The sequence below is a fragment of the Cebus imitator genome, unplaced genomic scaffold (assembly GCF_001604975.1).
Source record: "Cebus imitator isolate Cc_AM_T3 unplaced genomic scaffold, Cebus_imitator-1.0 Scaffold37, whole genome shotgun sequence".
NCBI classification, from domain to species: Eukaryota; Metazoa; Chordata; class Mammalia; order Primates; family Cebidae; genus Cebus; species Cebus imitator.
In genome coordinates, this window is record NW_016107352.1 from 8,725,259 (window position 1) to 8,738,205 (window position 12,947).

Sequence of the window (12,947 nt, forward strand, 5' to 3'; positions counted from 1 at the left end):
GTATGGTATTGGTTTGTCATAAATAGCTTTTATTATTTTGAGATACGTTCCATCAATACCTAGTTTATTGAGGGTTTTTAGCATGAAGGCTGTTGAATATTGTCAAAGGCCTTCTCTGCATCAATTGAGATAATCATGTGGTTTTTGTCTTTGGTTCTGTTTATGTGATGGATTACATTTATAGACTTGGGTATGTTGAACCAGCCTTGCATTCCTGGGATGAATCCTACTTGATCATGATGGATAAGCTTTTTCATGTGCTGTTGCACTCGGCTTACCAGTATTTTATTGAAGATTTTTACATCTATGTTCATCATGGATATTGGCCTGAAGTTTTCTTTTCTTGTTGAGTCTCTGCCCAGTTTTGGTATCAGGATGATGTTGTTCTCTTAAAATGATTTGGGAAGGATTCCCTCTTTTTGGATTGTTTGGAATACTTTCAGATGGAGTTGTACCAGCTCCTCTTTGTATGTCTGGTGGAATTCAGCTTTGAACCCATCTGGACCTGGACTTTTTTTTGCATTGGGTTAGAATGTGTTCTTTTAGGTCAGAGACCTTTGTTATTACCCAGTTTCTGAAGCCTGTTTCATGTAGCCTTTTTCCATTGCTAGTAAGGAGTTGTGATCCCTTGGAGGAGGAGAGGCATTCTGGTTTTGAGTATTTTCATCTTTTTTGCGCTGGTTTCTTTATATCTTTGTGGATTTCCCTACCTGTGGTCTTTGCAGTTGGTGACTTTTGGATGGGGTCTCTGAGTGGACATCCTTTATGTTGATGATGAAGTTATTTCTTTCTTTTTTTTTTAATTTTCCTTCTAACAGTCAAACCCCTCTGCTGTAGGACTGCTGAGGTCCACTCCAGACCCTGCTTGCCTGGGGATCACCTGTGGCAGCTGCAGAACTATAAGCGTTGCTGCCAGTTTCTTCTTCTGTTATCTTTGTCCCCAAAGGATACCTGCCAGATGTCAGCCTGTGCTCTCCTTTTTGAGGTGTCTCTTTGGGTATATGGGGGTTGGGGATCTGCTTGAGGAGACAGTCTGTCCCTTATAGGAGCTCAAGTTTGAAGCTGTGTGCTCTGTTGTTCCATTCACAGCTGCTGGGCAGGTACATTTAAGCCTGCTGCAGTGGAATTCATAACCGCCTTTTTTTTCCCCAGTGCTCTGTCCTGAGAAGGTGAGACTTTATTTTTAAGTTTCTGACGTGCTGCTGCCTTTTTTCAAAGATGTCCTGCCCAGTGAGGAGGTAACTTAGTCACAGTCTGCCAGCAGAGGCATTGCTGAGCTGCCATGGGCTCTGCCCAGCTCCTGTGTGAACTTCCTTACGGTTTTGTTTAAAGAGGTATAGTTAGAACTTCCTCCATAATGGCAGTCTGCCTCAGTAATGGTGGACTGCCTCAGTAATGGCAGACGCCGTCCCCCTGGATGGTCCTGGGTCCATGCTTACTGTGAAACTCTCAATCCAGAGCTTTTCAGATAGCTGATCTTTGTGGGGGTGGGACCCGCTGAGCCAGATCACCTGGCTCCCTGTTTCAGCCCCCTCTTTTCAGTTAAATGGGTGACTCTGTGTCCCAGGCATTCCAGGCACCAGTTGAAATGGCCGCCCAGATTTCTGTGTTTGTGTGGAGACCCACTGTACCAGCTGAAAAAGCCATGCTGGAGACTCGTTCTGCTTTTCCCCTTGGGAATTTTCTGGTCTGTGTGCAGTAAAAATTCATTTGGAAATGTGATCACTCACCTTCTGTGTTCTCACTGGGAACTGCACTCCAGAGCTGTTCCTATTCAGCCATCTTGGATCCCACACATTTTAAATATTAAATTTAAATGGTATCTTTGATCATTTAAAACCCAGTTTTCATTTTCAAAAAGTTTCAAAACTGTATACCCCTTGGTTTAGGATGATGGGTAAGAAAGTAAAATCAATTTACATTTCCTTTAGGAAAAATCTGTGTATAAATCACTCAGATTTTTTTGTCTCGTATGTATATACATAAAAGTCTTATAATGCTACAAGATTATATGACCGTGATTAAACCAGTCACTTCGAGTCAAATTATGCATATTTTATATTACATAGAATGTTTTACATATTAATCAGCTCAGGCTGCCATAACAAAATGCCCGAGTGGATGACTTAAACAGCAGAAAGTTCTTTTCTCAGTGCTGGAAGGTGGAAGTTCCAGATCAAAATCCAGCTGGGCTCAGTTTCTGTTGAGGGCTCCCTTCCGTCTTACAGATGGCCTGCATCCAACATGGCCTTTCCTTTGTGCATGCACAGAGAGAGGGAGGCCTTCCTATAGGGACATTAATCCTATCAGATCAGGGCCCCATTCTTATGATCTCTTAGCCCTAATTCCGTCCTTACTGCAAATACAGCTTTATTGGGAGTTAGGCCTTCAATGTAGGAATTTCTGTGGGGTGGTGGAGGAGGAAGACATTCAGTTCATAATATATTTAAAAGTTCAAGTGCCTCTGTTATAATAATTCTGAACTATGTTAAGGAGTACTGGAGCAAAATTCCAGTAAAATGTCTATGGCAATACAGATAATATGTATTCAGGGAAAGTCCTTGTAAACATTAATACACTGAGCTATCTATAAATCGATTTCTAAAGAAGACAAACCACTAAACAAATAGCTGTTTTGTTTACCTCTTTATCCCTATTACATAGCTTATTTTTTGGCCTATACTAGGTTTAACACACAATTGTAAGTTAGCCTGTAACTTCTAATGTAGAATGCCCAAAGAACAAGAATTCCTTTATACGTTATGATGCCTGTATAATTTTTATCTACTGAACCGAAATATCTTCTCTTCATGATAGTTATATGAGTTGTATTTCTTCATGCCTTCCAAGAATTTAAAAATGAAAGAATTTTAAATGAGTATTGGTTTCTATAATATTTAGGAAAAATGTTTTTTAAAAATTATGTCTGGTATTATACTCTCCAGTCTAGAGAACAAATAGCAGAAGCAGGAAGGGATATTATGTTATGCTTGAATGGTGGTTGCTGAGTACTAAGATGCTCAAGTTTTAAAAATCATTCAACAAAGCTTTACTAGGACCTACTATAAGTTATATACTGTTCTGCTTATCACTGGGGATTCAATGACAGACAAGCTTACTCTGCTGTTACAGTCTTGAAATTCTTAACTTTTGAAAAAGAGGCCCCATGTTTTTACTTTTCACTGACCTCACAGATTGCGTAGTAGATACCACTAATGTTTATACTCTTTAAATCAATTTTATTGTAGTATAATTTACTTAAAATGCACTCATTTTGAATGCACAATTCAATAAATTTCAACAAATATATATATATATATATCCATGTAACCACCTCTCCAAGATATAAGGCATTTCCATCACCCTAAAAAGTTCTGTCCTTCAGTTTTGCAATCATTTACTCACCCCTACGATAGCCACTGATCTACTTTCTTTATTCGTTTTTCCTGTTCTAAGACTTTATACAAATGGAATTATACCATACACATCTTTTGTGTCTGCCTTTCTTCATTCAGCATAAAGTTTTGAGATTCATCCAAATCATTGCATGACTTTATTCCTTTTTACTGCTGAGTACTTTTTCATTGTGTAAATATACTACACGTTGTAGTGAATACTGCTACAATGGAATATATACAAATGGCCAACAAGCACATGAAAATATATTCAGCATCATTAGATATCAGGAAAATGCAAATTAGAACCACAGTGAGTTACCACTGTCTACCCACTAAAATGTCTATAGCTCTGTTATCCAGTATAGCAGCTGTTAAAAATATGTAACTATTGAATACTTGGCATATGATTAGTCCCAATTGAGATGTGTAGTTAACATAATATATACATCAGATTTTGGAGCTAGAGTACAAAAATAAATAGACAATATCTCCATAATTTTTATTCTGATTATGTATTGAAATGGTAATAGTAATATTTTGAATAGATTTGATTAAAATATTAAAATAAATTTTACTCTTCTTTTTAAATGGTGGCTACTAGAAAATTTGAATTTATATGTTATGGTTTCCATTGTTTTCCCACTGGACAGGCCTCCTGGGCTATAATTTGAAGGCTGGTAATGAAATATTGGTAAGATTATGAAGCAACTGGAGCTCTTATATGTTGTTGGTGGAAGTGTAAAATGATAAATTATTTTGGAAAAGAGTTTGGAAATTTTTTATGAAGTTAAACATACCCTTAATACATGACCCAATAATTCCACTGATAGATATTACAAAAGAAATGAAAACATATGCCCACACAAAGATTTGTACTTGAATTTTTTTTAAGATCTCTCTGTGTTGCCCAGGCTGGATTTCAATGCCTGATTCTCCTATCTTGGCCTCCCAAAATGCTGGGAGTACAGGCGTAAGCCACTGTACTCAGCCTTATACATGAATGTTTTTAACAGTTTTATGTATAATAGCCCAACACTGGAGCTAATTTATTTTTCTTTTCAAGTAAAAGTCACACTTCATATTGGTTATTCTTTTCAGAAACTGTCTGTCACAATAAGCTGTGTAATGTGGTTCACAAAATTCGAGATGAATCCTTGATCTTTTGGGATGGAAATTAGCTGTGTTGTGCAATAATATTTATAGCAATAGTGTAGACGTTAGATGGAATCACTGTCTATAAAACATGCTGATGAAAGAGTAAAAGAGGTGTAAATAATATAAAAATTTTTTTTTACAAATCCAACATTCAAAAACTAATCAGTTCATATCTAGAGGCAAAAAATAAAAATAAAAATAGTTGGCATAATATCTTATTTGAAAACATTGAATGTAGTTAAAGTCTTTAAATGATTTCACATTGTTTTAAATGTTTTTAATGACCTTTGCAGTCAGAAATACGTTTAAACTCAATTTTAAAATTATAAAATTATAGTTACATCTTCTGATAAATTCTATCCACTTTCCTTAGGATTAGAGCTTGAATGAGAGGAAAAGCAGAGATGTGTGCCCAGTTGCTCCAATTTTAAGGCTATGAACAATTCTGAGTCTATGAACTGCTTTAAGTTTCATTTTTGTATATATCATACCAAATAGGACACACCCTTCTCAGGTTATAGTCATTTCATTTATGACTTTCTAATCATCTGGAAGGAATGAGGTGAGTCTGAGTAGTTTTGTTCCTCTAATGTTTTTGAAAGGAGATAATGACATTCTTACTGCTTATTTTATATGTGTATATTCTTTCTGTAAAATAATCTGTTCTAAGATTTTAAACAAATGAAATTATTTTATACATACCTTTTGTGTCTGGCTTTCTTCACTCAGCATAAAGTTTTGAGATTCATCCAAGTTATTGCATGACTGTAATTATTCCTTACACTAATAATTTTCCTCTAAGCTTAAACAATTGAAGGCATTTGATATGTCTGTACTCTCCTACATTCATTATAATTTGTCTAGTTTTTCCCAGATGCAACAAACTATTCCTTTTTTTTCTTTTCTTTTCTTTTTCTTTTGAGGCCGAGTTTCACTCTTTGTTGCCCAGGCTAGAGTCCAGTGGTGTGATCTCAGCTCACTGTAACCTCTGCCTCCTGAGTTCAAGCAATTCTCCTGCCTTAGCCTCCAGAGTAGCTGGCATTACAGGTGCCTGCCACCATGCCTTGCTAATTTTTGTATTTTTAGTAGAGACAAGGTTTCACCATGTTGGCCAGGCTGATCTCGAACTCCTGACCTCAGGTGATCTGCTGGCCTCGGCCTCACAAAGTGATTATAGGCATGAGCCACCGTGCCTGGCCCAAACTATTTCTCTTTAAATTGAATATATACCAAACAAAAAAAAGGGGGAATCTTTCCTGCAACTGCTTCTTACACACGGCTACATCAGATTTATTTTGAAGCCCATTGAGAAAGAAGAAATAAGTTCATTTAATTGCTTTGGCATTTCCCCAGTGCCTTGAGTCCTTGAGGCTTGCACATATTTCTATTAGTTGTGTGCTAACACTGCTTGACACTGAAACAACATACTTCTGATATTAGGCTAAATAAGATTCACTTTGAATAGCAAAAGTTGATTAGAAAACTTCTCCATTTCTCATTACCTCAAGAAAACAATTTTTACATAGCCATGAATGAGCAAATTTCATCCCATCCCAGACTATCCTGAGCATTTATAGCAGGTAATAAATGTCTCCCCATGGTGAATTGAATGTGAAGTCCAAGGCTTTGTTATCTAGAGAGGAAGTTAAGTGCCAACAGCAGCAGCATGAAAACGCGTGCAGCTATGGTGTAGTTCTGATTTGTTTTAGAAAAACTATGAATTTCCTTGTTACAAAGCCAAGTAAGAACAGCCCTTTAAAACTGTTGAACCATGAAAGCCATTTTCCTAAAGCGTTTTAAATTTGGGAACAGACTCATGAAATTTATAGCTTTGATGAGATATTCTTTGCCTGCAGTCAAGATGAGAGCTAGATCATTGGTTTCCCAGCATGACACCTATGTGTTCTTGTGTGCACTAGATATTATTAAGCTCATAATAATACAGCCAACATCACATTTAACATTTGAAAGGTTCACTTTTGTCTCATAGTTTACGTCTTTCATTTACACCTACTGCATGCTAAATATCTCACTCTAGAAAATGAGATATACTCTACCTGTACTGTTATTGTCGATGGGGTAAAAAAAATTACAATTTTCATATCCATGGCTTTCAAGCTGCAAAGAGTCAATAGATAATGACTTCTAGAAACAATAGATAATTGTATCAGATGTTACATGTGGAAGTCTGAATATGCAAACCTTCCTTGACATATAAGGAACAGAAAATGTGAATTGCCATGATGCCTGTCAGTTCCAACTGTTATCATTTTTATTATTATGTCTAATTCTAAAGGTAATGCAAGATTACTGTTTCTTTTAAAATAGATGAGCACTTTCAGGATATTCAGATTTCAAGGCAATGAGGAAGGCAGCTTCTTAAGTAGTACCTGATGATCAGAAACAGATAATAAACACTGCAGGAATCTGTATGTTATATGATGAAATAACATGTAGAAAAACTGAAGAAAAGAAAACTATTGTTTTCAAAATATAATTGTTAATTTTGACATTAGGCAATGAAATTGCGATTAAGGAACCTATTTCTGAAAGCTGTTTCCTTACCTTTGTGCAAATGTTTGAAGGTATTTTATTTGTAAGTTTACAATTCGTTTCCCATTTATTATCAACAATTTCAAATATATACAAGGCAAGAGAGAAGATTACGATGTGCTCAGGACAGAGGTGAACAGCTCTTAAGATTTTTGTCATGCCTGCCTTATCTGTTCCTTCTTTCCCTCTCTTTCTACCAGATTATCTTAAAGCAGATCCCAGACTGCCATACTTTTTAATACGTGTGTTTTTGTCAATTCTTTATTGTTAAATATATTTAATACATACATATTTTTCCAAGGCAGATGTGTATTTTGTTTTTTAATAACATAATGCAATCAATAGATTAATATATAATGGAAGATTGGATGACAGTGTATTCTGCCTCATGTACTTCAGACTACGTTTTTAGTGAGATTCAAAAGATTTTTGTTTAGATCTTTTTAATGGTGATGATGTAAGAAGCAGAAATTATACAGACTCTTAGTTCACATTGGCATTTTTTGCACCTTAGGCAGAAAAGCAGAACCAATCAGAGCTACAAATCCTAAAGGAGAACACATTTCAATCTCCAGAGCATTGTGGAACTGAGATATCTTACTGATTGTACTAACAAGGGGCAAAACTAGTACATTCAGCAATGCCTTCAAAAATGTTCCCCTCTTAGTCAAAATCAAACTCACAAATAGAGCATCTGTTTGGGGTTAGGATTCTTTCTCCTAGGGATTGGGTTTTTTGAGACTACATACTTTTGGCAAGTATTGATTTGGGATTTATATATTTGATTAGATCTAACTCTTGAAGTCAGGAATAGTCTTACAGGAAATGTTGAAGTAGGTTTCCTTCATTGTTCCTAGACACATCACATTTGGGAGTTTCTTTTTTTTATTGCAGTTTAGGTTTTGGGGTACATGTGAAGAACATGTAAGATTGTTGCATAGGTACACACATGGCAGTGTGATTTGCTGCCTTCCTCCCCATCACCTATATCTGGTATTTCTCCCCATGCTATCTCTCCCCAACTCCCCACCCCTGCTGTCCCTCCCCTATTTTCCTCCAAAAGACCCCAATGTGTGATGCTCCCCTCCCTGTGTCCAAGTGTTCTCATTGTTCAACACCCACCGGGAGTTTCTTATTCCCTCATCCCAGTTCTGGTCTACTGTCCCTGGGGAACCATTTCTGCTCAAGACTTATCCTTCACAACTGCATCTTTTCTAGACCCCTCTAACAGCAGCCTCTTTTTCCTTCTCCCCTCAAAACCCAGAATCTCTTTCCCATGGATTCCACATCCTCCTTTCAGTTATGATCCAAAACAGCCGAAAAATATGGTGAGTAAGTTATTCATGAGTATACGTCAGGCTAGACTGGGATATGCTATGAAAACAATCCCTGGCATCTCAGTGGCTTAAGTCAACAAAAATTTACTTCTCACTCACTTCACTGCTTCATGTGAATCAGGTGGCTCTTGCTGGAGAAGAACTGCCTTGTGGATTCATATGTTCATGTTGCAACTTTGCCGTTTGAGTGTTTGTGGAGAGCAGAAGGGCAGGACTGGGGTGAGACTGAGAGAATGAAGAATCAACTCAGACTTCATCCTCAGACTCTGCTGCATCACTTCCATTCACACATCTAGTGGTAAGAACTGAGTCCCATGGTTCCAACCTTCCTAAGGATAAGGGAAGCTAAAAAAAAGGTAAGGTGGTCTTGGCTGTGTGCCCTCCAAGAGGCAACACTGCTAAACACAGAGCATTGAATAGATCTCAATTCCTTTTCTTACTTGTCATTTGAAAACTGTTTTAATATATTTTCCCCTCTACCCAGAAGCACTGGCATGACTCTTAAGAGCATAGGTTTCTTTTTTTAAATTTTTTTGACACTAAGTCTCACTCTGTTGACCAGATTGGAGTGCAATGGCACGATCTCAGCTCACTGCAACCTCCGCCTCCTGGGTTCAAGTGATGCTCCCGCCTCAGCCTCCCAAGTAGCTGGGACTAGAAGCACCTGCCATCACTCCTGGCTAATTTTTTAATTTTAAGTAGAGACGGGGTTTCACCATGTTGGCCAGGCTGGTCTTGAACTCCTGACCTCAGGTGATCTTCCCCCCCTTGGCCTCCCAAAGTGCTGGGATTACAGGTGGGAGTCACCACACCCAACCTAGAGCATAGGTTTTGAATTAGACTAGCCTGATTTTCAATCCCAACTTCAACACTTCTCGTGTTACCCTGTGCAAGTGACTTAACCTATCTGAGCTGTAGTTTTCTGGACTGAAACATAGATAATATCAAGGTTTCATGCTTTTCTATTTTTACTGTGGTAAAAACACATAACATAACATTTACCATCTTTACCATTTTTAAGTGTTCAGTACAGTCATGTTAACTATATGCACGTTATTCTACAATATATCTCTATGACTTTTCATTCTGCAAAACTGAAACTTCATGGCCACTGAACAAAAGTCTGTTTTCCTCCCACCCCCCAGTTCCTGGCTACCACCATTCTCCTTTCTGTTTCTAAAAGCTTGACTACTTTAAATACCTAATATAATGAAATCATACAATGTTTGCCTTTTGTGACTGGTTTATTTCACTTAGTGTAATGTCTTCGAGGTTCGTCCATGTTAAAGCATATGATAGTATTCTCTTTTATAAGGCTGAAAAATATTCCATTTCACACAAACACACACACTACTTTTTTTATTCATTCGTCAACAGACGTTTAGTTTGTTTCTACCTTTCGGCCCTTGTTTATTGTAAATAATGCTGCAATGAACATGAGTGTGAAAATGTTTATTTGATTATTTTAGCTACAAACCCAGAAGTGACATTGCTGGATTACATAGTAATTTAATTTTTAATTTTTTGATGAACCTCCATGCTGTTTTTTATAGCAGCTGCATCATTTACATGCCCATCAACAGTGGATTAGAGCTACAATATTTCCACATCCTTGTCAACACTTATTGTTTTCTGTTTCTTTGGGTAGTGGCCATCCTAACAGGTGTGAGATGATATCTCATTGTGGTTATGTTTGAAAACCATATATCTGATTTACATATAATTGTAATATATAATAATCTATCATAATATCATATGTAATATAGTATGTCATATATAATCATATCTAATATAGTATGTCATAGATATGATATGTTATATATTTCTTCCATTCTGTAGGTTGCCTTTCACTCTGTTGATTGTTTCCTTCGATGTGTAGAAGTTCCTAAGTTTGAAGTAGTCCCTTTTTGCTTTTGTTGCCTGTGCTTTTGGTGTCATATCCAGAAAATCATAACCCAATTCAATGGCATAAAGATTTTCTCCCGTGTTGCTTCTAGGAGTTTTATAGTTTCGGGTCTTGTGTTTGAATCTTTGGTTCATTTTTACTTGATTGTATATATGTTATAAGGTAACGTTTTTGCATGTAGATATTTCAATATATTTTTTTCGCCCGCACCATTTGTTTAAAAGCATGCTTTTCTTCTTTATCTTGTTTTTCTGTCTTGGTTCATGAAGCAGGAACTTCTTTCAGTACTTTAAAACTCTCACCCTCTTGGGCAATAATTAAGGAAAGGACTCCCACCTTTCTCTTTGCCTATTTCTGGCTGCATTCTATTGTAAAAGAGATTTTTTGGATTGCTGTTTATGTTTCACACCGCTTACTTCACTCCTTGGCCATCTGATAGCCTCATATCAGAACTCATGTGAATGACACAGTATAATTTTGTGGCAAAATTGTACATAGCCTATTTTCAAGTACAATCCAGCTTTAACAGAAATAGGCTGATGTCATATTTTAAATTTCCCAACTTGGCTTCTTTGTGTGCTTCTCAGTTGGTTCAGAATCCAGGGAGAATAGGCAGTAAAGTAGTAACCAGGTTGCTCGAGCCTCAAACAAAATTTTTAACAAAGATTTAAAAAGATGATATGTATAAAGCACTTAGCACTGTCTGTTCCATCATGTATAGGCAATAAGGGCCCCGACTATTTGGGGGTCTGTCAACTCCACTTCTTCTTTCACTGACACATTCTTGGATCACTACTCTGGCTTTATTACTGCTCCCCAAATTATACCATCCATTGTGACCATTCTTCTGCTTTAATATTAGTGATTGTTTCTTAACTCATTCATCAAACAGTCTCCATCATGAGACATACACTGCGTGGGGCACTGTCTCCGCCCTCAAACGGCTCCTAGTCTGGTAGAAGAGACATAAAGACACAAAGTTGTCACAATTAAGCACTCGATAGAGCTTGATAAAGGGTGCCATGAAACATAGAGGCGAGGGAGCTACATAAACCTGGGGGTGGGAAAAACATTCCATATGAAGGATACTTGAGTCTACCTTTGAAGGCAAGGAATTTCATCAGATGTAGTAGTGCGAATACTGTTTCAAACACTGTTTCAAAATAACATGCAATGGTAAAGAGTTTTCAAAGGTGGAAGATACTCCTTATATGTGCCTGGATCCAAGAAACTGCCAGGCAGAAAGTGCTAGGCGCAGAGTCTGGAAATAGAGATTGAGACTTTCTTGTCAAAGGCTTTGGGTTTCAGGCGTGGTGTGGTGTGCCTGTAGTCCCAGCTACTTGAATTTAGTGCTGCAGAATTGGATACATATTATAATCACCTGGGGCTAAGGAACTAGCTATGATGGCTGCATAATACGGTAAATGTAATTAAAGCCACAGAATTGTACACATAAAATGATTAAAATGACAAGTTTTATGTTGCATATTTTACTATAATTTTAAAAATTGATAATGGAATATGCCAAAACACATTGAATTGTGTACTTTAAATAGGTGAATTATGTGATATATGAATTACATCTCAATCATGCCATTAAAAAAAAAAGATTTATAGCCTGGGCAGTGTAGTGACACCCCATCTCTACAAAAAATAATTAAAAAAAAATTAGCTGGACGTGGTGATGATTGCCTATTGTTCCAGCTACTTGAGAGGCTGAGATGAGATGATCCCTTGAGCTCAGGAGTTTGAGGATCCAGTGAGTTGTGATTGCACCACTGCTCTCCAGCCTGGATGACAGAAAAAAGATTCCGTCTTGGAAAAAATGATTTTTTTAAAAAATTAAATTTTAAAATAATAAAATTGCATGAGAAGCTTAAAAAAACAACAGCAAACCTGACACTTGAGCCCCATCCTCTGACACTTGAGCTAATTACATTAGCTCTCTGGAGGTGGGCAGAGCACCTGGCACCTTGAAAAGTACCCCGGGTGATTCTAATGTGCAGTCTTGGCGCAGAATCACTGCAATAGGCAATGGTGAACCAGCGACAAATTTTAATCCGGAGAACAAGATGATCAGGTTTGCATTTTAAGCAATCTGATCTGTCAATTGCGTGAATCAGAGATCCCTGGCCCTGTTGCTCAGACTTTTCAGGAGCCACATGAATGCTTACAGAGACGTTATGCATAGCAGCCATAACATGGAAACAACTCAAATGTTGCTCAGCTGGCAACTAGACAAATAGACTCTGGGATAGGCATACAACGGAATGCTGCTCATCAATAAAAAGCTCCCACTGCCTTGGCCATATTAACCCTGTGTATTTCTAGTGCCTCAAACTATTTGCTGAGGCAGAATCTGTCTTGTTTTTTTTGGCTGCCCTGCCAAGCCTATGTCTATTATTATTATCATCATTATTATTATTTGTGATAGTAACTTGCTTTGTTGCCCAGGCTGGAATGCAGTAATGCAATCATAGGTCACCACAGCTTTAAACTCCTGGGCTCAAACAATCTTCCCACCCCAGCCTCCAGGGTAGCTGGGACTACAGGCACACATCGCCACACCTGAGTCATTTTGTATTTTTTTTTTTTTTT

General features: G+C 37.4%; 1 protein-coding gene across 1 annotated transcript in view; it reads left to right on the forward strand.

The window, feature by feature from the left end:
- Nucleotides 1-8,754, forward strand: part of PHF14 (PHD finger protein 14) — a 200,860-nt gene extending 192,106 nt beyond the window's left edge. The window contains exon 18 of the mRNA XM_037737312.1: nt 8,632-8,754. Coding sequence (XP_037593240.1) covers nt 8,632-8,739 — 108 coding nt within the window. The 3' untranslated portion in view covers nt 8,740-8,754. The remainder of the gene's footprint in view (nt 1-8,631) is intronic.
- The last annotated feature ends 4,193 nt before the right edge of the window (nt 8,755-12,947 follow it).